This window comes from Capra hircus, chromosome 9, assembly GCF_001704415.2.
Source record: "Capra hircus breed San Clemente chromosome 9, ASM170441v1, whole genome shotgun sequence".
Taxonomy (NCBI): domain Eukaryota; kingdom Metazoa; phylum Chordata; class Mammalia; order Artiodactyla; family Bovidae; genus Capra; species Capra hircus.
Genome location: NC_030816.1, coordinates 20509796 through 20537354, shown reverse-complemented (window position 1 = coordinate 20537354; position 27559 = coordinate 20509796). Strand labels below are relative to the sequence as shown.

At 42.3% G+C, this 27559-nt stretch overlaps 1 protein-coding gene across 1 annotated transcript in view; it reads left to right on the top strand.

Annotated features, from left to right (window-relative positions):
• Nucleotides 1-27559, top strand: part of DCBLD1 (discoidin, CUB and LCCL domain containing 1) — a 75276-nt gene that overhangs the window by 4970 nt on the left and 42747 nt on the right. The window contains exon 2 of the mRNA XM_018053023.1: nucleotides 23847-24059. Coding sequence (XP_017908512.1) covers nucleotides 23847-24059 — 213 coding nt within the window. The remainder of the gene's footprint in view (nucleotides 1-23846; nucleotides 24060-27559) is intronic.

Sequence of the window (27559 nt, the reverse complement as noted above, 5' to 3'; positions counted from 1 at the left end):
TTGCTAGCTGACTTTCTCACCGTTTCTTGGTGGCATCAGGCTCCTTGCTAGCTGACTTTCTCACTGTTTCTTGGTGGTATCAGGCTCCTTGCTAGCTGACTTTCTCACCGTTCCTTGGTGGCATCAGGCTCCTTGCTAGCTGACTTTCTCACCGTTTCTTGGTGGCATCAGGCTCCTTGCTAGCTGACTTTCTCACTGTTTCTTGGTGGTATCAGGCTCCTTGCTAGCTGACTTTCTCACCATTTCTTGGTGGTATCAGGCTCCTTGCTAGCTGACTTTCTCACCGTTTCTTGGTGGTATCAGGCTCCTTGCTAGCTGACTTTCTCACCGTTTCTTGGTGGCATCAGGCTCCTTGCTAGCTGACTTTCTCACCGTTTCTTGGTGGCATCAGGCTCCTTGCTAGCTGACTTTCTCACCTGTTTCTTGGTGGTATCAGGCTCCTTGCTAGCTGACTTTCTCACCGTTTCTTGGTGGCATCAGGCTCCTTGCTAGCTGACTTTCTCACCGTTTCTTGGTGGCATCAGGCTCCTTGCTAGCTGACTTTCTCACCGTTTCTTGGTATCAGGCTCCTTGCTAGCTGACTTTCTCACCGTTTCTTGGTGGTATCAGGCTCCTTGCTAGCTGACTTTCTCACCGTTTCTTGGTGGCATCAGGCTCCTTGCTAGCTGACTTTCTCACCGTTTCTTGGTGGCATCAGGCTCCTTGCTAGCTGACTTTCTCACCGTTTCTTGGTGGTATCAGGCTCCTTGCTAGCTGACTTTCTCACCGTTTCTTGGTGGCATCAGGCTCCTTGCTAGCTGACTTTCTCACCGTTTCTTGGTGGCATCAGGCTCCTTGCTAGCTGACTTTCTCACCGTTTCTTGGTGGCATCAGGCTCCTTGCTAGCTGACTTTCTCACCGTTTCTTGGTGGCATCAGGCTCCTTGCTAGCTGACTTTCTCACCGTTTCTTGGTGGCATCAGGCTCCTTGCTAGCTTTCTCACGTCTTGGGACAGGCTCCTTGCTAGCTGACTTTCTCACCGTTTCTTGGTGGCTATCAGGCTCCTTGCTAGCTGACTTTCTCACCGTTTCTTGGTGGCATCAGGCTCCTTGCTAGCTGACTTTCTCACCGTTTCTTGGTGGCATCAGGCTCCTTGCTAGCTGACTTTCTCACCGTTTCTTGGTGGCATCAGGCTCCTTGCTAGCTGACTTTCTCACTGTTTCTTGGTGGTATCAGGCTCCTTGCTAGCTGACTTTCTCACCGTTTCTTGGTGGTATCAGGCTCCTTGCTAGCTGACTTTCTCACCGTTTCTTGGTGGCATCAGGCTCCTTGCTAGCTGACTTTCTCACCGTTTCTTGGTGGCATCAGGCTCCTTGCTAGCTGACTTTCTCACCGTTTCTTGGTGGCATCAGGCTCCTTGCTAGCTGACTTTCTCACTGTTTCTTGGTGGTATCAGGCTCCTTGCTAGCTGACTTTCTCACCATTTCTTGGTGGTATCAGGCTCCTTGCTAGCTGACTTTCTCACCGTTTCTTGGTGGCATCAGGCTCCTTGCTAGCTGACTTTCTCACCGTTTCTTGGTGGCATCAGGCTCCTTGCTAGCTGACTTTCTCACCGTTTCTTGGTGGCATCAGGCTCCTTGCTAGCTGACTTTCTCACTGTTTCTTGGTATCAGGCTCCTTGCTAGCTGACTTTCTCACCGTTTCTTGGTGGTATCAGGCTCCTTGCTAGCTGACTTTCTCACCGTTTCTTGGTGGCATCAGGCTCCTTGCTAGCTGACTTTCTCACCGTTTCTTGGTGGCATCAGGCTCCTTGCTAGCTGACTTTCTCACCGTTTCTTGGTGGCATCAGGCTCCTTGCTAGCTGACTTTCTCACCGTTTCTTGGTGGCATCAGGCTCCTTGCTAGCTGACTTTCTCACTGTTTCTTGGTGGTATCAGGCTCCTTGCTAGCTGACTTTCTCACCATTTCTTGGTGGTATCAGGCTCCTTGCTAGCTGACTTTCTCACCGTTTCTTGGTGGCATCAGGCTCCTTGCTAGCTGACTTTCTCACCGTTTCTTGGTGGCATCAGGCTCCTTGCTAGCTGACTTTCTCACTGTTTCTTGGTGGTATCAGGCTCCTTGCTAGCTGACTTTCTCACCGTTTCTTGGTGGCATCAGGCTCCTTGCTAGCTGACTTTCTCACCGTTTCTTGGTGGCATCAGGCTCCTTGCTAGCTGACTTTCTCACCGTTTCTTGGTGGCATCAGGCTCCTTGCTAGCTCAGGGCCTTTGCATGTGCTACTCCCTCTGCCGGGAGCAGGCTTGTCCCCAAAGGTCCACACAACTTCCTTCCCCATCAGTCTTTCTTCAAACCTTGCATTTGAAAGGAGACCAGCCCTAACCACCTGGAGCCCTCTCGTATTCCCCAAAACTCCGCAAACCCCACTCTCTGCTTGCAGTTTTCTCCGGAGCACTTTGTATCTTCTAATAGAGTAATTTATACTTTTCTTTGTTGTCTGTCTTCCTGCCATAAGAATGCAAGGTCCATGAGAAGCCTGGTGCCTAAACAGTGGCCAGCACATGGTGGGTGCTCAGTAGGAAATGGGTGCCCAGTGAGGATAGGGTGAGAAGGCAGTGAGGAACCAGTTCCTGCCCTGTGATTGAAGACTCGGAGCTGACTCCAGCTGAGAATCACAACCTGAACAAGACAAAATACTGAAGTTGTATGTCTAGTGCAACTGCTCTTTGTAAACAGAAAGTCTGAAAATACAGGTTTAAAATAGAGGAACTCACACAGAAGCAGAAGATATTAAGAAGAGGTGGCAAGAATACACAGAACTAGACAAAAAACATCTTCACGACCCAGATAACCATGACGGTGTGATCACTCACCTAGAGCCAGACATCCTGGAATGTGAAGTCAAGTGGGCCTTAGAAAGCATCACTACAAACAAAGCTAGTGGAGGTGATGGAATTCCAGTTGAGCTATTTCAAATCCTAAAGGATGATGCTGAGAATGTGCTGCACTCAAAATGCCAGCAAATTTGGAAAACTCAGCAGTGCCCACAGGACTGGAAAATGTCACTTTTCACTCCAATCCAAAGAAAGGCAATGCCAAAGAATGTTCAAACTACCACACAATTGTACTCAACTCACACACTAGCAAAGTAATGCTCAAAATTCTCCAAGCCAGGCTTCAACAGTATGTGAACCATGAACTTCCAGATGTTCAAGCTGGATTCAGAAAAGGCAGAGGAACCAGAGATCAAATTGCCAACATCCGCTGGATCATCAAAAAAGCGAGAGAGTTCCAGAAAAACACCTATTTCTGTTTATTGACTATGCCAAAGCCTTTGACTATGTGGATCACAACAAACTATGAAAATTCTTCAAGAGATGGGAATGCCAGACCACCTGACCTGCCTCCTGAGAAATCTATATGCAGGTCAAAAAGGAACATTTAGTACTGGACATGGAACAACATGTCCTAATTGGGAAAGGGGTCAAGGCTGTCTGTTGTTACCCTGCTATTTAACTTATATGCAGAGTACATCATGCAAAATGCCAGACTGGATGAAGCACAAGCTTGAATCAAGATTGCTGGGAGAAATATCAATAACCTCAGATATGCAGATGACACTACCATTATGGTAGAAAGCAAAGAAGAACTAAAGAGACTCTTGATGAAAGTGAAACAGAGTGAAAAAATTGGCTTAAAGCTCAACATTTAGAAAACTAAGATCATGGCATCTGGTCCCATCACTTCATGGGAAATAGATGGGGAAGCAGTGGAAACAGTGACAGACTTTATCTTTTGGGGGGCTCCAAAGTCACTGCAGATGGTGACTGCAGCCATGAAATTAAAAGACACTTCCTCCTTGGAAGAAAAGCTATGACCAACCTAGACAGCATATTAAAAAGCAGGGAGATTACTTTGCCAACAAAGGTCCACCTAGTCAAAGCTATGGTTTTTCCAGTAGTCATGTATGGATGTGAGAGTTGAAGTATAAAGAAAGCTGAGTGCTGAAGAATAGGTGCTTTTGAACTGTGGTGTTGGAGAAGACTCTTGAGAGTCCCTTGGACAGCAAGGAGATCCAACCAGTCCATCCTAAAGGAAATCAGTCCTGAATATTCATTGGAAAGACTGAAGCTGAAGCTGAAACTCCAATACTTTGGCCACCTAATGAGAAGAACTGACTCTTTGGAAAAGACCTGATCCTGGGAAAGATTGAAGGCGGGAGAAGAAAGGGATGACAGAGGATGAGATGGTTGGATGGCATCATTGACTCGATGGACATGAATTTGAGTAAGTTCCGGGAGTTGGTGATGGACAGAGAAGCCTGGCGTACTGCAGTCCATGCGGTGGCAAAGAGTTGGACACAACTGAGCGACAGGACTGAACTGAACTTCAGGTATATTCAAAGGCGTTGAAGATGAAAGGAAAACTATTGCCAGACTTTCAGGTCTGGAGTAAGAAAGACTAAGAGGTAATTTTGCCTGTTTGCAACTGAAGAGTCATATTGATAACATCTTTCAGATGTTCATTCTCTGCTTTGTATGTAAAATTTAAAAAAATAGTTTTTCACCTTAGGGGGTTCAGGAATAGAAGAGACTTAATTGATGAGGGGGAAAAACCACATGGTGATTTTTAACCCAATGTAGAAATAAATTCAAACTGAGTCCTGGGCTTGGGATGGGGGTGGGGATGGGAGAAAAAGAGGAGGAAAGTCTAAGATTCATGAAAGCAGGAATGAAACAAAGCCTTTTTATTCACCACCAGCACCAAGTACAGTGCCAAGCTGATAACTATTTCCAGATAACTGTTTCCTGAGTCAGTGCATGCATACTGTGGCTGAGGTCTGAGAGAATAAGGTGAAGGGTAATAGTCACTAAGTGTTTTCAGAGGAAATTGCGCACGTGACTGTTGTGATGTCTTTAGAGATACCTTACATGTGTTCAAGAAAATAACTGAATTCAACCCTGTAAAGGGCTGGGAATCTGAGACCCCTTTCCAAACAACACTGGCAAAGCTGCCATGTTAGGTGCTGGCAGTCTTGAGAGCAGGGGAGCGGGTGGTATACTGGTTTGGGCGAGGTGAGTCAGTGGTCCCCTAAGGTCTGCAGGTGCTTATACCTTGAGGACAGCAGGGCCCTGCTTTACCTTGAAGATCATTTGGGGACAGTTTAGGTATTTATGACATTGGCACTGTGTCAAGCTATAGAGTCCTATATGCCTTGACTGTTTAATGCCACTTCTGTTTAATCTATTTATCTAGCTTCCATGAACTATCTCCAGGGAAGACGTAATTCCCCATATTTGCAGAAATGTCTTTGTCTTGTATATGCTTGTATATGGTCATTTTAATTTTATATGCCTCCATTTCATAACTGAGAGTGTTTCATGAATATACCTAAAGGTTGTGTGTAAATGATTTTTATGGAGCACTCTATTCTCGAAAGAAGGAAAAGGAAAAAACAACACTGTTATTTCTGATGAACATCAAGACCAGTGAATGTTAAAGGTTATGAGTTATGAAGTCCAGTTCAGTTTCGAGTGCCACTATATAAAGCTTCCTACAGGGAAAATGTGAAACATTTCTGTGGGTCTCACTTAAATTTTAAGTGGCTGAGTAGGTTTAATGCAGCTTTCTTACTGCTTTTCACAAAAGCAGGTTCACTTCAGATTGAAGCGTGGTTAATTTCAGTCCCAAGGAGGAAACTGTTGATACGTAATAGCTCATGGGCCCACTGGAACGTGAGATCTGTTTATTGGATTGCTCCTGCCCTGAGTTTAGAGTGAAGGCTGCTTATTGTGAGAATTACATGGACCACGATTTGCCTTTTTTTCCACTTGCCCCTAGAAACCCACTGCTTTGCCAAGAGTCTAGAGTAGAAGGTAACTCAACTCAACAAAGAAATGGCCCTCTACCTGCTGTCAGTGCTAGCTCAGAAGGGTCGAAAAATCTTTGAGACCCTCTTGCCTTTTGGGTAGGAAATTCCTTTTTCTTCCCCCCAACCCATCTTTCTTCTTTTCCTTTTTCATCCTCTTTGCTACAGTTACTGTGCTATGTTATTAAGATCTTAACAGACACACTGCTTTTCCCGTGAGGTATTAAAGTATATTAAAGACTTGATGGCATTTCTCCCCTAAAGATTTAATTTGCATCTATTAACATTTCTTACATGGCCACAATGGCTTGAGCACACCTAAAAATACTGATGGTAATATCTTAATATCATCTAATACTCAAGTCGTATTTCCCCTGTTTACCTGAACGTGCCTTTGGGCTATTGTTGGTTTGTTCAAACAAGGATCCAAACAAGGTTCACACTTTGCAGTTAGTTATTACATCTGTTAAGTCACTTTTAGTCTACGGCTGATCCCCACCCGCATACATTTTATTTTCCTGAAAGGAAGTCAGATTCAGTTATCTGGTGACGTGGCTCACATTTTAAGTTGACTTACTGCTTCTGAGTGGTGTGTCCTTTACTTGCACCGGCGCCTAAAGTATAAAGCTGAATTGGACCTACATCTGTGATTAGACTCAGGCTAAATGTTTTGATAAATGTGCCTCAGAGTGCCATGTACTGCTAATTGAATCACAACAAGATGCATTTATTATTACTGTTATTTTATTGCCCCATGTTTGAATGATGCCTAGAATGATCAGTGACTTCTGGAAATGACAACTTGATCCCTCCGTTATAAAGTTGCCTTTTCCCATATGACCTGGAAGTAGTCTGCGGCATTTAAAAACCTTACCTTTGTATTTTCTTAATCTTTTTTTTTTTGGCCTCTAACTTAATTTAGCCCTGACAATTCTGAGAGCTATTGAAGGAGCTGAGATTCAGAGAGACTGGATCATTTACTCCAGACACATTCACTTTCTGGGCCTAAAGTGGACTCGGGGAGCACTTCCTACAGTTTTAAGTGCCTTAGGATGGTCTCCTGACTCATCTTCAAGAGATGTTCTTCCAGATGGGATCAAGTTCAAGAAAGGAAGCCTTGGAGGGATGCAGTTTCAGGGGGGTTTTATGCAATAAAGTTTTAAATTAATAGCCTTTGGCTTTCTCTTAGAGGTGATTACATTTGCCACAGAAATATAAAGACCTTTAAGTGAAAAATGTCAGTCACTCTGTTGTGTTCAACTCTTTGCAACCCCATGAACTGTAGCCCCGTCAGGCTCCTCTGTCCATGGAATTTTCCAGGCAAGAATACTGGAGTGAGTTGCCATTCCCTTCTCTGGAGGATCTTCCCCACCCAGGGATCAAAGCCAGGTCTCCTGCATTGCAGGCAGATTCTTTGCCATCTGAACCATCAAAAACTTCCAATTAGTAGCCAACCATGGGCTTTTATCCACTGTGGTACATTCAGCAGTGCAGAATACAGAATGTGCAATGGCTGTACAATTTTTACGACCATGCAATGTGACATGAATTTTATAAAGTTTGCTTTTTTTTTCACAAGTCTTATGTTTCATGCCTCATTAGATGTATGACAAAATGCTATCTCTTTCCCAATGGAGATTTGCTGTTCTTTGGTGGGTAAACATTGATTGCTTTTTCCTTGTATGTGGTGCATACATGTGTGTTCCCACAAACCTTCTCATCCTATTTCTTTGTATATTTTCCATTGTATGTTCAAATAGTTCCTAAATTGACATTCTGTCCATGTGTCAGAAATATCACTCTGGCTTAAATATAGATCCTGAAATTTATTGTTTTCTGTCCTAGGTGTATAAGTGAAATCTAGAGTAAATCTGTGTCAGAAATAGATGTGTTCCAATTTTAGAAATAGGTATTAAAGTAAAACCATACAAAGCTTACATGTTAAGGATTTTTCATTTCTAAAAACATTCATGGCAAGATCCCTGTTAATAATGAAGGCCGTTTAAGTCTCTTAGGCTTCCCTGGTGGCTCAGATGGTAAGGAATCTGCCTGCAATTCAGGAGACCCAGGTTCAATCCCTGGGTCGGGAAGAGTCACTGGAGAAGGGAATGGGAACCCACTCCAGTATTCTTCCCTGGAGAATTCCATGGACAGAGGAACCTGGCATGCTACAGTGCATGGGGTTGCAAAGAGTCAAACATGACTGAGCAACCAATACTTCACTTCCTTCCCAAGTCTCTTGCTACTCAGAGTACATCTTAAAAGGACCAGCAGAATAGTCATTATCAGGAGATTTTTGGACATGCAGGAATTTCAGGCCCTGCGTATTAGTAAGATTTCCAGGTGGTTGCTGTGCCCACTGAAGTTTGAGAAGCAGCACTTTAATCCGCTGAAACCTTCATTTACAGAGCAGCTTTTGGGAGCTACACTGATGCAATCAAGTAGAACAACCTTTGCTGAAAGTGAAATAGTCGCCTCTCAGACTATTCCTTTAATAGTCTAGTAAAAAGCACTTACTTAAATAATTTAAAAGAGAGAGTGGTGGAATTTCTCGTAAGTTTTATGAGAAACCCTGACTTAAATATGGCTCTCTTCCTCATGTTAATTTTGAGACTAAAAGAGAAGGACTATAAATAAATAATTGTAATGTGGGTTTTAATGCCAGTCGTGCTGCTTAGCAGCAGTAGTGTGATCCTGGGCATGTCTTAAATCTGTTTCCTCACACACAAAATGTGCAGCTTTAGCAGTTGCAGCCTAAATGCTTGAGTTTCATGGTCTTTGGAGTCAGACAGGTAAGGTTCACATGCCAGCTCCTCCATGGGGCTGACAACTCAGCTTCTCAGAGCCTCCGCTTCTTCACACGTAGAACAGGCATAATAGGAAGGACATGCAATGAAGAAAGGATGCTGTGTGCTTTCTTAGGTTGCGCTGGAATTGTCCTGTCTTAAAAGATATGGGGTATGTGCTTGGATGTTTGAGATTTTTCTGTTTATACATAGCTGTATGCCTGTGTGTATGAAATGTTTTATAATTTTTAAAAAGGGAATTAATAACATATTAACCAAATATGATCCCAAAGATTAAATAAAATTAATATAAAGGCCCTTAGAACACTCAGTATGTCACTTTTTATAATAGATGTTTGATAAATGCTACCTATTAGTAAGAGCCTTTCACAATTAATTTTACAATTTTTTTTTCCATCCTTGTAACTTTTTGGTTCTTAATAATTAAAAAAAAAATCTGTCTAAGTGAAAATATCTGTCTGTATGAGAGAGCAAGAGAGAAACATTTACCATTTTACATTTAAAAAAATTTATTGAAGTACAGGTGGTTTATAATGTGTTAATTTATGCTGTACAGCAAAGTGACTCATATATATATATATATTCTTTTTCATATTCTTTTCCATTATGGTTTATCACAGGTTATTAAATATAGTTCCCTGTGCTATACGGTAGGACCTTGTTCATCCACAGTTTTAACTTCTAAAACTCAGGTGAACTTTGTACTTGGTAATATTGGAATTTTTGGACATTGAGAGAAAAGCCAATGTCTGCTTACAATCTATGTGACTATCAGTAGTATGCATATTTAACATGGAACCAAGTTTGGAAAACATAGCCCACTGAAATGGGAAGGATTGCTCTTATTTATCCTCAGCTTGAGCAACTGCAGCGTGGCCATGACATCAACATCCTGACATTATTAGTAAAGGTCAGCAGCCACTTTTCTCTGATTTCCTTATCCTGAGCATCTATTCAACAGGGATAAAGCAGTCGTCTTGGGTTTATTTTGCTTTACAAACAAGGGCTTTGTTTTATTTTTTATATTTGCATCTGAGAAACTGAGACACTTCTCTCAGTGTGTCCAGTTTGTTACCAGTTTCTCTTGTAACTTAAGCACTTGTAACTTAAGCACTTGTAACTTAATAACAACTTTGGGAAGTCCGACTTTAGAATATCAGTCAGATGTTACAATTTCAGCTTCTGGTTTTAGACCTCTAAAGTTTCAGATCCATCTCTCCAGAACTGATCTTTGATCCCAGAAGCACTGTTTTGGGACCTCTGTGTGCCTAGGAGTCGGCCCATGTGTCCCACAGAACACAACTCCCAGGAGATACCCAATGAGCAAGGAGTTCCTTGGGAGTATTACCACCTGCGTTCTGTTAGAGCAAGGGCTTTGAGGTTGCCCTGAGGTGAAGAAAAGGATTCTGGGAGCTTATTTGCCTTGTAACTTTTTTTTGGTGACATGGGTGTGCTCTCTGTAAACTTTCTAGGACCAGCGGATCCGCAGTGCCTACTCTGACAGATGCTGAGCTGGCAGTTAGTGGCCCTACATACATCTTGAGGAATGCATTCCAGTTAGACTTTCCAGTAATTTCAAGCACTTAACACACACAGCCTTATTCAGCTTTACCATGCCCAGTTTTGGTTGGTCATTTTGAAGGAAGATTGATACAATCTTCTCAGAATCATAGAGCCAATGAGTGTTACAATTTGGAAGAAGCCAGCTAATTCAGAACAATATTCTTGATACTTTGTGTATAGTATTTTAAAAGAAAAATATAGTAATTGTAACACTGAATTCTTGCTATATGCTGGCCTCTGTGCCCAGGGCTTTACTAGCAGTGTATCATCTGATGCTCAGGATAACCCTAGTTGGGCACTGTCATTGTCTCTGTTGCAGATGGTGAATTGACTCCTGGAGAGGCAAAGGGACTCACTCAAGGCCACACAGCTTCCAAGAACAGAGGAACCCAGTGCACTGTGCTCTGCCACTTCCCAAGTATATGGAAGTAATTTACGAAGTTAGAAAAACAATATGTGTCTTCCCCTCACATCCTCAGTCCCTACAGTGATCTTTTTCCCTTTTTGTAGGAGTCACAAGACTAGATAGAGGGTGACTAAAGAACTATGGAGTTGTCGCTGATTTTATTTATACCACGTTAAAGAATAGCATTAAACTAGGTTTTGAGATTTTTATTTCCATTGGGCATAAATGATGCTTTTTAGTGTGTTAATATTAAAATTATTGATCTTTGCACACTGGTGGAAATAATCTCCCATTATGTAGGGCCTCTTGGGTAGGACCTCTTGAAATGATTTAATTTTCATGCATTCATATTGATTTAAGTGAATTTTTTTTCTTTAGCTGATAGGAAGCATTGTGTTGAGAGTTCACATGGAGAGACTTTTGACAAGTCCCTTCTGTTCCTCCCCTTTTTTTACTTTCATATGCCTTTCATCTGCTGAGACAAAAGTGTCATCTTCATTACATTAATAGTTATACCTGTAGCACCTATTTCATATATAGTGAGAATAAAGTTTAAGGAGATTCTTAAAGTCTAAGTTTGCAGAATTGTTTTGCAGAGTTAGTCACGTATTTCTAGTCTATGGCTGCGACTATCATCCATTATTTTTTCAGGAAAACTAAAGATTTAGAATAATTGAAGTTTTACCATCGTAACTTCTGTTTACTCTATTTATTCTCACAAAGAATAAAAAGACTCTTCTCCCCTTGCTCTTCCATTCTTTTCCAGGCAACACATAAAGTGAAAAAGTTAAGCACAATTGGAGGGTAACAAAGTTTACGAGAGAGGATGGCTGACGGTGAAATTAGTAATAGCTTGGGAAAGCTGTTCGCCTTGCCATCAGACAAAGAGCTCTGTAATAATTGCAAACTCCCTTTTGTGGTTGAAAAGATTGTAGTCATCAAGAGCTCACTTGATCTCAGACATAGGAAGAAATTTTCTCACACCCACACAGGGGTGATGGTGTATACATTGAGACCTGTTGTAACTTGAATATTACAAAGAGCAAAGATACAGCTGTAATAAAATCATGTTTCTAGAAATGGTTTCACTTCTGATATTTTAGAGCATTCTTTCCCACATTGCAACTTGGGACCCATCTGTAGGTGGTACATTTAGTTCAATTGGCACAACTAGTATGCTTTTAATTTTTAAAAAGAAAAAAGGGAATAGAGTAGGAAATATCACAGTTCATTACATATAATAAAAAGTACTATAACATTAGGCTTTTGTTATTTATGCAGGTATATGCATGTGTGCTTGCTTAGGTTGTAATGAAAAAAATCTTTATTCTAACTATGGGCCATAATAAAACAAGTTAGAAGACTCTTGTCTTTTTCGGTGGTCGAGTTAGTAATTAATCTTAAAGGTGTTTTTGTACTAGTTGTTTAATTTCATCCAGATAATTTTCCAACAAGTGCAATTCAGTTTAAAAAAAAAAATGTTTTTAAAGCCTGAATCATTCTTTGTAGTATTGCAGAAATTAGTCCATATCAGATATGTCTTAATTTCACTTTGCTGTTAGTGGAACGTGACTTCTTATCAAAGGGAAATAGTCTTTTAAGGAAGTTATTGTTTTCCTTTCTTAGTGGCTGGAATTACAGTAGACTAAATAAATGGTGGACTCGTGTAGACAAGCATCTGGGATTTGTCTTAAACTTATTTAGAAAATACCTTGTATAGCCATACTTCCTAAGTAGCCGATGTTAAAGTCTGAAAGAGGCATATCCATTCATTTCAGGCATTTGGAGAGCAGATATTGGGCCCGTTGGATCTGTCACTTGACTCTCAAGAATTATTGTTAACTCACCTCTCTCCCCCTCTGACTGTGAGCTCCTTCAAGTGGGAACCACGTTATATTAAGTTCTGAGCTATTTGTTGAGTAAGTTTCTAATGGCCAGTTTAGGTATGTTGGTTTACAGAGACTTATACCTTAAGACTAATGCTGAACACAGCCTTTAATGTTGCAAAGAACATTAGGTGGATTTGGTAGTTTTAATTATGTTATTTTTCTGGTTTATATACAATGTGCTCATAGTTTAGAAGATAATGGAAATCAATTCTAATCCCACACCATAAAAATAAACACTTTAAACCTTTTTTTTCCCCTTCATACTTATGTATGTGGTCAATATTGTTTTAAAATTAGTTTTCTAAAACATGGTCTTAACTTTTCCTTAATATCAATTTGCTTGAAGACATCATTGTTTGACTCTTCTTATTGAGATTAGAGTTAAAATGTTTAACATTGGGGTCGAGATTGCTTGGGGATTTATAAAGCATTCATGAGTACTTGCAGCTTTCTCCAAAATCGAAGCTTCAGACATCCAATATTATTTCTGTGAGTTGTTCTGAGGAGGTAGAGGATGGGAGGCTCCAGGCAAACCCCAAGATTTAGGCCCCTCATGAACTCTTCACATATTCTTCAGAAGGGAGAAGTTTTCGGCCTAAAGAGAGGAGGAAATGATACAAAGTTTAGTCATCATGTGCTTTGGCAATTAAGTTACAGTTCAAAGGAAGAAGAAGATAAGCCTTGTGTGGTAGAGCTTTGAAGAGTAGACAAATTCCCTGTGGCCAAACTTCTTCCTTACCCACTTCTTGCCCTGTTCTCCCCTTGATGGGGGGTAGGTGGTAGGGCAGTGTCCCTGTTCCCTCCACCAATGCATCACCGTGGCTCACGGTCCTGGAGTCCTCCCAACACCATGTGTAGCCTCATCCTAAACCTGATTGTATTTTTTTTTCCCTTCAAAATTGACCTTTATTTTTCTTCATTTTATTAATAATAAAAAAAAGACCAAAACACCTATGAATACCTCATCACCCAGCTATAGTAACCATCAACATTTCCCCCCTCTTTTTCATTCATTTTTTTCTCCTCTCTCCCATTTTGCTGAAGTGCTATATGGCAAATCCCGTACTTCACGTCATCATGTCATTTCAGCCTTACATACGTCAGTTCAGGTCAGTCGCTCAGTCATGTCTGACTCTTTGCGACCCCATGAATCGCAGCACGCCAGGCCTCCATGTCCATCACCAACTCCCGGGTTCACTCAGACTCACGTCCATCGAGTCAGTGATGCCATCCAGCCATCTCATCCTCTGTTGTCCCCTTCTCCTCCTGCCCCCAATCCCTCCCAGCATCAGAGTCTTTTCCAATGAGTCAACTCTTCGCATGAGGTGGCCAAAGTACTGGAACTTCAACTTTAGCATCATTCCTTCCAAAGAAATCCCAGGGCTGATCTTGAGAATGGACTGGTTGGATCTCCTTACAGTCCAAGGGACTCTCAAGAGTCTTCTCCGACAACACAGCTCAAAAGCATCAGTTCTTCGGTGCTCAGCTTTCTTCACAGTCCAACTCTCACATCCATACATGACCACTGGAAAAACCATAGCCTTGACTAGACGGACCTTTGTTGGCAAAGTAATGTCTCTGCTTTTGAATATGCTATCTAGGTTGGTCATAACTTTTCTTCCAAGGAGTAAGCGTCTTTTAATTTCATGGCTGCAGTCACCATCTGCAGTGATTTTGGAGCCCCCAAAAATAAAGTCTGACACTGTTTCCACTGTTTCCCCATCTATTTCCCATGGAGTGATGGGACCGGATGCCATGATCTTTGTTTTCTGAATGTTGAGCTTTAAGCCAACTTTTTCACTCTCCTCTTTCACTTTCATCAAGAGGCTTTTTAGTTCCTCTTCACTTTCTGCCATAAGGGTGGTGTCATCTGCATATCTGAGGTTATTGATATTTCTCCCGGCAATCTTGATTCCAGCTTGTGCTTCTTCCAGTCCAGTGTTTCTCATGATGTACTCTGCATAGAAGTTAAATAAGCAGGGTGACAATATACAGCCTTGAGGTACTCCTTTTCCTATTTGGAAGCAGTCTGTTGTTCCATGTCCAGTTCTAACTGTTGCTTCCTGACCTGCATACAGATTTCTCAAGAGGCAGGTCAGATAATCTGGTATTCCTATCTCTTTCAGAATTTTCCACAGTTGATTGTGATCCACACAGTCAAAGGCTTTGGCATAGTCAATAAAGCAGAAATAGATGTTTTTCTGGAACTCTCTTGCTTTTTCCATGATCCAGTGGATGTTGGCAATTTGATCTCTGGTTCCTCTGCCTTTTCTAAAACCAGCTTGAACATCAGGGAGTTCACGGTTCATGTATTGCTGAAGCCTGGCTTGGAGGATTTTGAGCATTGCTTTACTAGCGTGTGAGATGAGAGCCCTGCTACCGCTAAGTCTCTTCAGTTGTGTCTGACTCTGTGCGACCCCAGAGACGACAGCCCACCAGGCTCCCCCATCCTTGGGATTCTCCAGGCTAGAACACTGGAGTGGGTTGCTATTTCCTTCTCCAATGCATGAAAGTGAAAAGTGAAAGTGAAGTCGCTCAGTTGTGTCCGACTCCTAGCGACCCCATGGACTGCAGCCCACCAGGCTCCTCTGTCCATGGGATTTGCCAGGCAAGAGTACTGGAGTGGGTTGCCATTGCCTTCTCTGATGGCATCCCTAAAAAGAAAGGCATTTTCTCACGTAACTTCAATACCATTTTCACACCCAAAGAAGTGACTAGTACTCCCCTGATAGTATTTAATATCCCAATGTCTTTTCTAAAATTAGCATCAGTATTAAGAAGGATGAGATGGTTGGATGCCATCATTGACTCAGTGGACAGGAGTTTGAGCGAACTCCGGGAGATACTGAAGCACAGGAAAGCCTGGAGTGCTGCAGTCCGTGGGGTCACGAGGAGTTGGACACACCTGAGCAATTGAACAACAGCAACATTTATTAATGGGCTTCCCCTGTGAGTCAGCAATGAAGAATCCGCCTGCAATGTAGGAGATGCAGGTTCAATCCCTGGGTTGGGAGGATCCCCTGAAGGAGGGCATGGCAGCCCACTCCAGTATTCTTGCCTGGAGAATCCCATGGATAGAGGAGCCTGTTGGGTTACAGTCCATAGGGTCGCAAAGAGTTGAACACAAACCCATGGACAGAGGAGCCTGGTAGGCTACAGTTCATGGGGTGGCTAAGAGTCCAACACGGTTGAGCAACTTCCCTTTCACTTTTCCCTTTCATGCATTGGAGAAGGAAATGGCAACCCACTCCAGTGTTTTTGCCTGGAGAATCCCAGGGAAGGGGGAGCCTGGTGGGCTGCCATCTATGGGGTCGCACAGAGTCGGACATGACTGAAATGACTTAGCAGCAGCAGCAGCAGCAGCAGAGGTGATGATTGAGCACAAAAGCATGCATTTATTAATAGAAATACGTTGCATTTGAAAGTCTAACTTTTTAAACTTGTAGTTGGCTTATAGTGTTTCAGGTGTATAGCAAAGTGCGTGTTATATGTGAGTGTCAGGATTAGAACCCAGGCCCTAACATCTGAGGCCGAGTTTTAGTTTCTAGAGCAGCTCTCTGGGGTCAGAATGAAAAGAAGTATTTCACAATCGGTCCTCTTCTTCATCTCAGTCAAAGATTAGGAGCAGGTGGTGAGGAATGACTCTTGCCTTTCTTAAGGAAGACTTGGAAAGTGAAAGTTGCTCAGCCTTTCAGAGCCAAGTATGTCCTCTGTGACCCCACGGACTATGCAGTGCATGGATTCTCCAGGCCAGAATACTGAAGGAGGTAGCCATTCCCTTCTGCAGGGGATCTTCCCAACCCAGGGATCAAACCCAGGCATTGCAGGTGGATTCTTTACCATCTGAGCCACCAGGGAAGCTCAAGAACACTGGAGTGGGTAGCCTGTCCCTTCTCCAGTGGATCTTCCCGACCCAGGAATGGAACCACCCTTTGCTGTACACCTGAAACATTGGAAATCAACTACATATATATTTTTTCAGATTCTTTTCCATTATAGGTTTTTAAAAGATGTTGAATATAATTCTCTATGCTTTACAGTAGGCCCTTGTTGTTATTTTATATATGATGTTAGAAAATGTTCTCATTTCACACTTTCACGTGTTGCTGTCCAGTTTTCCCAGCACCACTTATTGCAGAGACTGTCTTTTCTCCATTGTATAATTCATGCCTATTTTGTCAGAGATTATCTGACCATAGTGTGTGGGTTTATTTCTAGGCTTTCTATCCTGTTCCATTAATCCATGTGTGTTTTTGTGCCAGTACCATACTGTTCTGATTACTATAGCTTTATAGTATAGTCAAGTCAGACAGCATGATTCTTCCAGCTCTGTTTTTGTTTCTCAAGATTGTTTTGGCTATTTGGGGTCTTTTGTGTTTCCATACAAATTAAACAAAAAAAATTTTTTTGCTCCAGTTCTGTGGAAAATGTCATTGGTAATTTGATAGGAATTGCATTGAATCTATAGATCACCCCCAGTAATCTTTTAAAAATGGTTTGGTAAGATTGGTTTTTTCAAATTATGGTCCAAATAAAATTCACATGGTTGTTGTGGTGCTTAAGTTTGCTTTAATCTAAAACACTTTTTAAAACATTTCTTTGTACAATTCATTGTTGAAGAAACTGGGTCAGTTGCGCCTAGAATGTTGCAGCCTGGATTCAGCTAATGACTTCCTTATGGTGTTGGTACACTTGTGTTTCTACCCTCTGTGTTTCCTGTGGACTGAAATTAGATGTAAAGTCTTGGTGAGATTCAATTAGTGATTTGCATGTTTTGCTTTCTGATGAGAGAGTACATGTGAAGGTGTGTAGAGCACGTTTAATCCTGTCAGGAGACTTGTGACATCTCATGGTCTCGTGTAGCCATGCTGAGATCCGTCAGTGAGTTTAGATGCTGCCCTGCCTGATTCTTTCATTTTGAAGTTCTTCCTCTACCTTCTACCCAATGATTTGCCATCTATTTGTTACCATTGCCAGATAATCTTATCAGCAAGTTGTTCATTTTAATAGATGTTGTGAAAGACTCTAAAGAGAGCTCTGATAAGATAGCAGTGCAGGTAGCTTTCCAAAATTAAACACAAATACCCTTATGTTACAAAATAAAGAGGTGAGACAAAAAGGTTTTCAAGATTCTAGAATTGGATCATCTTGAAATAGTCATCTGGCATCCACCATTGGTTAAATAGCTTTAAGGCAAGTCCATGTACATCTTGAGTTCTCATCTGTGAACTGGGTCATACATTATGACCCTCTCCAACTCAACACTCCATGCTCCTTAGACAAATATGAGAACTTGGTTAGTGGATTTAGTACAAAAAGATTTTGGAACAAAAATTCTCCTTTATTGGTTATCATTCTGTAGTGACCTTTTTAATGCAAGCTTCTATAAATTATTTAATTAAAGATAAGTAGAAGAGCATACAGGATCACAAAATCTAAATAGTATCAAAAAGTATAAAATAGGAAATAAAAGCACCTTTGTTTTCACCCACTGCCAGTCAAATTTAATCAGACTGATAGGGTTGGGTTTTTTTTTTTTCCAATTTTTTAATTGAAATTTTTATTCTGAGATGATCACAGACCACATGCAGTTGTAAGAAATAATACAAAGAGATGCTGTGTACGTTTGCCTAGTTTCCTTGTGATAGTATCTTGCAAAAGTGTAGTATAATATCGTGACCACAATATTGAAGTTAATACGTTATATATGGAACATGAATTAGTAGACTTTTAAACAACTTTTGACATCTTCCTTGTTTGTGATTTTCTGAGTTAAGTGACAGTGGTAAGATGAGGTCGTGGGAATAGTGTTTATCTGTTGTTCTCATTTGCTTTATTCAATATATGATACCATATGCTTTATTTATGCTGTGCTTTATTCAGTATATGATACCATAGGCATTTTCTCTCCCTAGGCACTTCCTAGTCCCTCTTAGACATATCTTTTTTTCCCTCAACTTTATTGAGATATAATTGACATATAACATTGTGCAAGTTTAAGTCTACAATGAGTTGGTTTTATATATTTATATATTTCAAAGTTATTTAACACCATAGCATTCATTAACTTTTACAACTGGTGCCACTTCACGTAATTACTGTTTCCATTTTGTGGTGAAAACATCTAAGATCTACTCTCTTAGCAACTTCCAATTATATACTATAGTATTGTTAACTCTATCTAGTCCTTTGAAGTAATCAAAACTATGGAAAGACGGTCGGTTGAAAATTCCTGATGTCATCAATATCCATGAAATATTTACTATATTAGCTTACTATATTTACTTTACTATACTTACTATATTAGCTTTACTAACTAGTTTACTATATTAGCGCTTGCCCCAGAAAACGCCATACATAGTCTTCCATAGGTAAGAGTGAGATTGCAACTTCTGATGACAGTTGTTTGCTTTTCTAATGAATTAGGACTTAGCAGTTCTTTTCGGGGTTTTTTTGGGAGAACAAAGACCTAGTTTCATTCTGCTAGATTGTGAAAAGGGAAAACTTTCCCAAGAAGGCACAAATCTCCCATGTCAAGTAAAGATGGGAGTGTTGAAAACTAAAACTTGCTCCTGTTCTGCCAGAGTCACTGGGTGAAAGGAGTTTCCTCTCGGGCTTTAGAGGAGAAGGCATTGAAAAGAAGCATAATTATAGCCTTGACTAAAAGTGACCCCCTGGGATTTTCCTTTGTCGTGACATGTCACTTAAAACTTAGAATACAGTAATTGTGTACAGGCTGATTCACCTGACACTGATCCTCATTTTATATGTAGCTATGTCGTCTAGGAAAAGTTTTCACTTTTTCTTATTTATTCATTTTATGGCTATGCCACGCAGCACGCGCGATCTTATTTCCCTGACCAGGGATCCAGCTTGAGCCTCCTGCAGTGGAAGCGTAGAGCCCCAACCATTAGACTGCCAGGAAATTCTCTCTTTTCTCTTATAAAAGCAGAGTTTCATAGTACTAAGAAAAGGGACATTTAAATGTTTGACCAGTGATATCTTGGTGGCTTAGCGTTATTTATATGTACATTTATATGCAGAATTGTACACTAGTTCACAAGAAAAAAAAATCAGCAGACTCTAATTTTGACTAATCATAATGGGAAAGACAGGAGGAAAAGAAAAAACAACATTGGGATTTTGAGTCCAGAAATGATTAGAAGACTGAGGCTGATATGACCGAAAGGGAAGCCCAGAGGACAAGAAGATTTGGGCACAAAGGCTGCAAGTTTTGTTCTTACGTTTGAGGTGATAGCCATATTTCTGACTCAGGTTCAATCCCTGGGTTTGAAAGATCCCCTGGAGAAGGAACTGGCAGCCCACTCCAGTATTCTTGCCTGGGAAATTCCTTGGACAGAGGAACCTGGTGGGCTGTAATCCCTAGGGTCACAAAAGAACAAGACACGATGGAGCAACTAACAACAGCAACACTAGTTGCCTTAGCGTTGTTTTGTCAGAGTGCTCAAAATCAGTGCCTTCCGAGGCGAGGTGAGGTGAGCCATGGAAATGAGTGACCAGGACCTGGTGGGGAGTGAGGGCATCTGTCTGTATTGAGAGGACAGCTAGAGTGCCTGCTGGTGTGATTGCCGTGTCTTCTGGTTTCCAAGGGAAACTATGCATTAGATTTTTTTTTTTACACTAAAGCCTTTAAGAGCAGGTAAATAATTCAGGTTTTTTTTTTTTTAGACTTTATTTTACTTTACAGTACTGTATTGGTTTTGCCATACATTGACATGAATCCACCAAGGGTGTATACAAGCTCCCAATCCTGAATCCCCCTCCCACCTCCCACCCCATATCATCTCTCTGGATCATCCCCATGCACCAGCCCCAAGCATCCTGTATTCTGTATCAAACATAGACTGGCACTTCATTTCTTTAATTCAAGTTTTAAATCAAAACTTCATTCCCTATGTGCTTCTGTACCATCTGCATTGCTCTAGTATAATTTCGTTTAATTCTCAACAATTTTGTACTTACTGACAGAAAGCTCCGAAATATGTTTTTGTTTAGTTCCTAAGTCATGTCCAATTCTTTACAACCCTTTGGACAGTAGCCCGCCGGGCTCCTCTGTCCTTGGGATTTCCTAGCAAGAAGACTTGAGTGGGTTGCCATCCCCTTCTCCAGGAGATCTCCCCAAAGCAGGGATTGAACCCGCATCCAGAAATATACTTTACAGCTATCACCTCAAGCGTTAAGAACCAAACTTACAGCCTTTGTCCTCAAAACTGCTTGCCCTCTGGGCTTCTCTTTTTGTCTTATCAGCCTCAGTGTTCCAATCATCTCTGGACTCAAAATCTCAATGTTGCTTTTTTCTCCTCCTGGCTTTCCCATTATAATAGGTTGAAACCCAAGTCCATTGATTGTTTTTCTTGTGAACTTCCTCCTGGTTTTCATTCCCTTCCTATCCCAGCTACGGTATTTCTAACCCTCCTCCTGCTCTATGGTTCTCCTGCATTCTAGCTCCTATCTGGAGTCTTTTTCAAATACCTCTTTCATTATCTCTCTTCTCAAAATCCTCTGTGGGCCTCTATTACATAGTCATATAAATTCCACAACTTCTGCCTAGACCTCCAGGTTTCAGAGTAGTTTTATCTTAGCTGTCTATCTCCATTTCCCCTTGGAACTAACTTCCTGCTTCTTTAGGTCAACTCTCGTCTAATCCAAGGCTTCCTTGGTGGCTAAAATGGTAAGAAATCTTCCTGCAATGCAGGAGACCTGGGTTAAATCCCTGGATGGGGAAGATCCCCTGGAGGAGGAAATGGCAACCCACTCCAGTGTTCTTGCCTGGAGAATCCCATGGACAGAGGAGCCTGGTGGGTTTCAGTCCGTGGGGCCGCAGAGTCAGACACGACAGAGTAACTAACACTTACGCTTTTCCCCCAGTCCAGCCTCCCAGCTTGGAATCTTGAGAGTTGAGTTCAGTTCAGTCGCTTGCTCCTTTTAACTTCATGGCTGCAGTCACCATCTGCAGTGATTTTGGAGCCCCCCAAAATAAAGTCTGTCACTGTTTGCATTGTTTCCCCATCTATTTTCCATGATGTGGTGGGACCAGATGCCATGATCTTTGTTTTCTGAATGTTGAGTTTTAAGCCAACTTTTTCACTCTCCTCTTTCACTTCATCAAGGGCTCTTTAGTTCTTCGCTTGGGCGGGGCTGTCCCTGGACCTTGACTGCTGGTTTGGCACAGATTCTCCCACCCCTTATTTTAATGAGGCCTCCAATCCCATTTTGGGCTTCCCTGGTGGCTCAGTGGTAAAAGAATCTGCCTGCCAGTGCAGGAGACCCGAGTTCTTTCCCTGGGTCAGGAAGATCCCCTGGAGAAGGAAATGGCACTCCACTCCAGTATTCTTTCCTGGAGAATCTCATGGACAGGGGAGACTGGTGGGCTACAGTCAATGGTGTCACAGAGTCGGACATGACTGAGCTACTAAATGGCAACTGTCACTGTTTGGGCTGCAAGCCTCAGGGCAAGAAGGAAGTGGGATAAAAGAAGGCCCCAGATGAATCCTGCAGTAGGGGCTAGGCTGGAGAAGGAAGAAGGGTGCCTAGGGCTGCAGATTCCCATGATGCCCTAGCTGGGCCTTCTGCTATAGGAGGCTTTGGTCTGCCTTCTGTTACCAACACAGAGAGTTTCTTCTCCTACAGACTTCTGCTTTCTCTCCCTCTGGCCAAGGGCAAAAATTCTGGCTTTGTTTCTCTGAAAGTACTAATTATAGGCATTTTGTGCTTCGAATTCAATGCATGCTCCTGAATCTTGCAGCCCACCGAGTTTAACATGCTGTCGGATAACTCGGTTGCTTTAATTTACTGGAGCAACTTGTTGGTCAGTTGATTAAACTTCCCTATTCAGAAAACCTTGAGAGAATTACTTATTTTAGTGAAGCAGTGAGAACTCACTGAAATAGATCCTTTCTTGCCCTCTTTGGCACTTTGTTTAAGCTCCTGCAATGGCAGGGGCAGCTAGAATTACAGTTAGCTGAGCATGTGACTGTCTCCCATTTCACTTTGAGTGGTGAACAGCCATTGCTGCTTGTATGTGTCTCCAACAACGCCATGCCTGGCAGGTGGCAAGCACGAAACTCACAATACGTCCTGAGTCTACCGTGTGTGCGTGCTCAGCTGTGTCCGACTCTTTGCGACCCTATGGACTGTAGCCCGCCAGGCTCCTCTAGCCATAGGGATTCTCCAGGCAAGAATATTGAAGTGGGTTGCCATTTTCTCCTCCAGGGAATCTTCCCAACCCAGGGGTTGTATCTGCATCTCCTGCATTGGCAGGCGGATTCTTTACCACTGAGTCACCTGGGAAGCCTCCAAGCCTCCAAATCTGTGGCTGTTACTGAGATATGAATGTGGGATGATTGTAATCCCCAATAACAGGACAATGAACGACAGGCTCTTAAAGATAGTCCACTCAGCATGAGTCTCAGATTCTCCAGAAGCATTTTGCATTCAGTTCAGTTCAGTCACTCGGTCGTGTCTGACTCTTTGCGACCCCATGAATCGCAGCACGCCAGGCCTCCCTGTCCATCACCATCTCCTGGACTTCACCCAGACCCACGTCCATCGAGTCAGTGATGCCATCCAGCCATCTCATCCTCTGTCGTCCCCTTCTCCTCCTGCCCCCAATCCCTCCCAGCATCAGAGTCTTTTCCAATGAGTCAACTCTTCGCATGAGGTGGCCAAAGTACTGGAGTTTCAGCTTCAGCATCATTCCTTCCAAAGAAATCGCAGGGTTGATCTCCTTCAGAATGGACTGGTTGGATCTCCTTGCAGTCCAAGGGACTCTCAAGAGTCTTCTCCAACACCACAGTTCAAACGCATCAATTCTTCGGTGCTCAGCCTTCTTCACAGTCCAACTATCACATCCATACATGCCTGACCCCATTTAATCAGGACAATTACCCCCAAAATGAGTGGTATTTTTTTCCCCTCAGTTGCAAATTGTTTCATACCATTGGCTTGCTAATAGACAAAACCACTAATGGCAAATCTGTGAATGCCAAGGGCCCACTGTGCAAGTGTGGATGGGTAGGTGAATCGATGACTAGAAAAAGTAATTTGATTAAATGATGTGTTTGCAAAAGGCTTACCATGCTAATACATGAAACATTTTGATCAACAGTGTTCAGAAGGTTAAGCTGAGAAACAAGAGATGAAATAACCTGGAATAATAGATACTGTGTAATAATAAAAGCAATTTTTAGTTTTAGCTTTTCTGTCTCTCTTCATAGAAGGAATAAAGTACATAATGTGAAGATTATAGTGAACTTTCTCAGCTCTCGGTAAGAATTCATTTCACTTCCTTCTTGTATCCTTTTTTTCTTTACCAGGTGATGGCTGTGGGCACATGGTGACCTATAAGGACAGTGGCACCATGACATCTAAAAATTATCCAGGGACGTACCCCAATCACACTGTTTGTGAAAAGACGATCACAGTACCGAAGGGGAAGAGATTGATTCTGAGGTTGGGAGATTTGGATATTGAATCCCAGACCTGTGCCTCTGACTACCTTCTCTTCAGTAGCTCTTCTGATCAATACGGTAAGAAAAGAGCTCTCGCTTTCTGCGAGTGTGGGAAAACTTGAGATGTGGCGGGGAGGCAAGTGGTGTGTTACAGCCTGGGGAGATCGGAAGAAAAACTTGCCCTTTGTAGACTCTCAGGGTAGTTCACATGGATACACGTGCTTTATAAGCCACAACAAAGACAGCTGAGGAAGTATTAGCATTTTGTGTGGGTCTCAGGAGCTTAGTCTGAGTTTATGTCTTGCTGGGAAGAGAACTGGAGATGTGCAGCATTTGGCTAAAATATCTGCAGTCCATTCATTCATGTGACGCATGAACAGTGGTCATGTGTTTAAGTACTCTGTGAAGGTCTAGGTGGGATATAGCAGTGAAAAGACAGAGTTCCTCTTTTCGTGGCGCTTGCACCGGTGGAGGGACAAGTGGAAAACAGCAAACAAATGCATCTATAATACGGGAGGTAGTGAGGAAGAAAAACAAGGAATAAGGAAAGGAAGTCATCCTAAGATGACATCGAGTCTGGTTCTGAGTGTGTTTGTGTTCAGATGGGATGGTCAAGAAGCCTTCTCCAGCAAGAGCGCATTTGAGCAGCTACCCAAGTGGGCTGAATGAAGGCACAGTACACCTATGTCTACGGTCAGTTTTCTGGGTAGGGGAATGGCAAGTGCAAAGGACAGTTTTCAGAGTAACCTTTTGATATGAAGCTCTTTGTGGTTTTAATATGCTGTTAGCACATTGGTGTCTGAACTCACATTAACAGTGATCCTACAGTCCTTAGCCCAAGGAAACAACTTGGATTTAGATGACTAGAAAACAAAAACAGTCTCATATACAGGTTCTTCTGAGGTTAGAGTTTTTCTGGAATTCACTGTGCATACAACTCTGAAAATGATACAGGTTTTAAGCAAAACTCTGTCCACCTGCTAGTTTCATAGGTAATTTCTCTCAAGCACACAGCTTTCTGGTCTGTCTTTACCTTTGCACCCAGAGATTCTGCATGCCTCCCAGTGTGGTGCCTCCTCCCAGCGTGAAAACCCAGACCAGACCAGAGGCTGTTCAGAGGTCTAAACTTATCTAGCCCTCATGGAGGAAATGAAGAAGGCAATGGCACCCCACTCCAGTACTCTTGCCTGGAGAATCCCATGGACGGAGGAGCCTGGTAGGCTGCAGTCCATGGGGTTGCTAAGAGTTGGACATGACTGAGCAACTTCACTTTCATGCATTGGAGAAGGAAATGGCAACCCACTCCAGTGTTCTTGCCTGGAGAATTCCAGGGACGGGGGATCCTGGTGGGCTGCTGTCTGTGGGGTCACACAGAGTCTGACACAACTGAAGCGACTTAGCAGCAGCAGTAGCATGGAGGGAAAAAAAACCTAAGTTTTGTTTTGTTTTTTAAATGCCTGGGAATAGTATCCGTTGTAATGATGGTTCAGTTACTCTGCCAGTAAAGATGGTCGATTTCATAAAATTTGTTGTTGTTCAGTCACTAAGTTGTGTCGGACTCTTTGCTATGCCATGAACTGCAGCAGGCCAGGCTGCCCTGTCCATCACAATCTCTCTGAGTTTGCTCAAACTCATGTTCATTGAGCTGGTGATGCCATCCAATCATCTTATCCTCCTTCTCGTCCTGCCTTCAGTCTTTCCCAGCATCAGGGAAAGATTTCCTATGAGTCGGCTCTTCACATCAGGTGGCCAAAGTATTGGACCTTCAGCTTCAGCATCAGCCCTTCCAGTGAATATTCAGGGTTGATTTCCTTTAGGATTGACTGGTTTGATCTCCTTGCTGTCCAAGGGACTCTTAAGAGTCTTTTCCAGCACCACAGTTAGTGGAGAAGGGAATGGCAAACCACTTCAGTATACTTGCCTTGAGAACCCCATGAACAGTGTGAAAAGACTTTCATAAAATTAAATTGCAATTAATAAGTTGCAAGTTTTTAATTCTGGTTTGACTCAAAGGGGAAAAATGCAAATTCCAGGGGTGCTGGGAGCACTGACTATTCGGTAACTCTGGTAATGGCAGGTGTATTGATTTACAGAGGCACTCTTTAGGGAACCCCTCACTAGCCAGGACATTGCCTCCAGATTCAGAAGGGGACACTGAGGTCAGAGCTCCCATGTAGAATGCAAGGGAAGGTGCTACAGGGCCAGGACAGCTTTCTTACAGCTCGTCTCTCTGGGGAAGCATCTACTTTCCCTGAAGATGAACAGTTAATTCCACCAGCTGACAGAGCAGCAGTCTGATCGTCTCTGTTGCTTTAGGTCTCAGCTTACTGGCTGAGGTGAGAACTAGAAAGGGGGGCAAATTGTCCTGAAGCACGATTGGAAAATGGATGTGTCTTTCCCATGCGTTTTTGATGTATGTTCACAAACAGAAAAGAGGAAAAGCCTGGGATTTAACTGTATTTTGAGAACTTCCTTGGTGGCTCAGATGGTAAAGAATCTGCCTGCAAGGCAGGAGACCCAGGTTTGATCCCTGGAATGGGACGATCCCCTGGAGAAGGGGAATGGCAATCCACTCCAGTATTCTTGCCTGGAGAATCCCACGGACAGAGGAGCCTGGCAGGCTATAGTCCTTGGGTCTCAAAGAGTTGGACATGACTGAGTGACGAGCATTTAACTGCATTTTGGGAGCTGGGTTACAAGGTGATCATGGTTGGCATCAGGGCACTCCAATGCACGTTTCTAGCTTCTTGAATTTTCAAGAGTTAGACACTTCACTTGGAAGTGAGTAATGAATTGCCATTCATTTCAATAAAGCCCAGTAAATTCATTTTTCTTTTTAGATTTTTTTCCTACATAGTTGTGTTTGTTTTTTAAAAACAAAATATATGCTCATATATTCATAAGTACATTCATTGTATGCCAGGCATAGGTTTGGCCTTAGGTAGATTTTCGGGAATCCTCAAATTCCCCCCTGCAAGGTTATTACTATTAACTTCTTTTTGCAAACAGAGAAACTGAGGATGGTGAGATTTGTTGTTTCTTTTTTTTTTTTTTTTGCTGCACTGTGTAGCTTGTGGGATCTTAGTTCCCAAACCAGAGACTGAACCTGGGTCTTGGCAGTGAAATCATTGTGTCCTAACTAACCACTAATCATTGTGTCAGGGAGTTCCCAAGATTTTTTTTTTTCAACCAACATGCTGAAGATCACACAGCCATTTAAGGGATGAAAGGAAAATTTATGTCTATGTCTCTGTGGTTTCAAAACATCTGTTTTCAGATGTCTCTTTCTCACCAAGTCCCAACACCCAAAGAAAGCCTCATGCTCCACTGCCGTTCCCAGGCGGCTTCGCCCAGTACTGCATCAGATAACAATTTCGCCTAAAACACAAGTGCAGTTAATATTTTGGGTTGGGGATGTTCTTAAATAAAATACTTATTGATGCTTAGAATTAGTTTATTTTGAGACTGCTTTAAAGATTTCTTGATCAGTCATAATAAGGCAAATCTAGTAGACAAGAATAATAGAAATGAGCAATAAAAGGGATACAGGGAAAGGAAGTTAGAATATTTCAATCCTA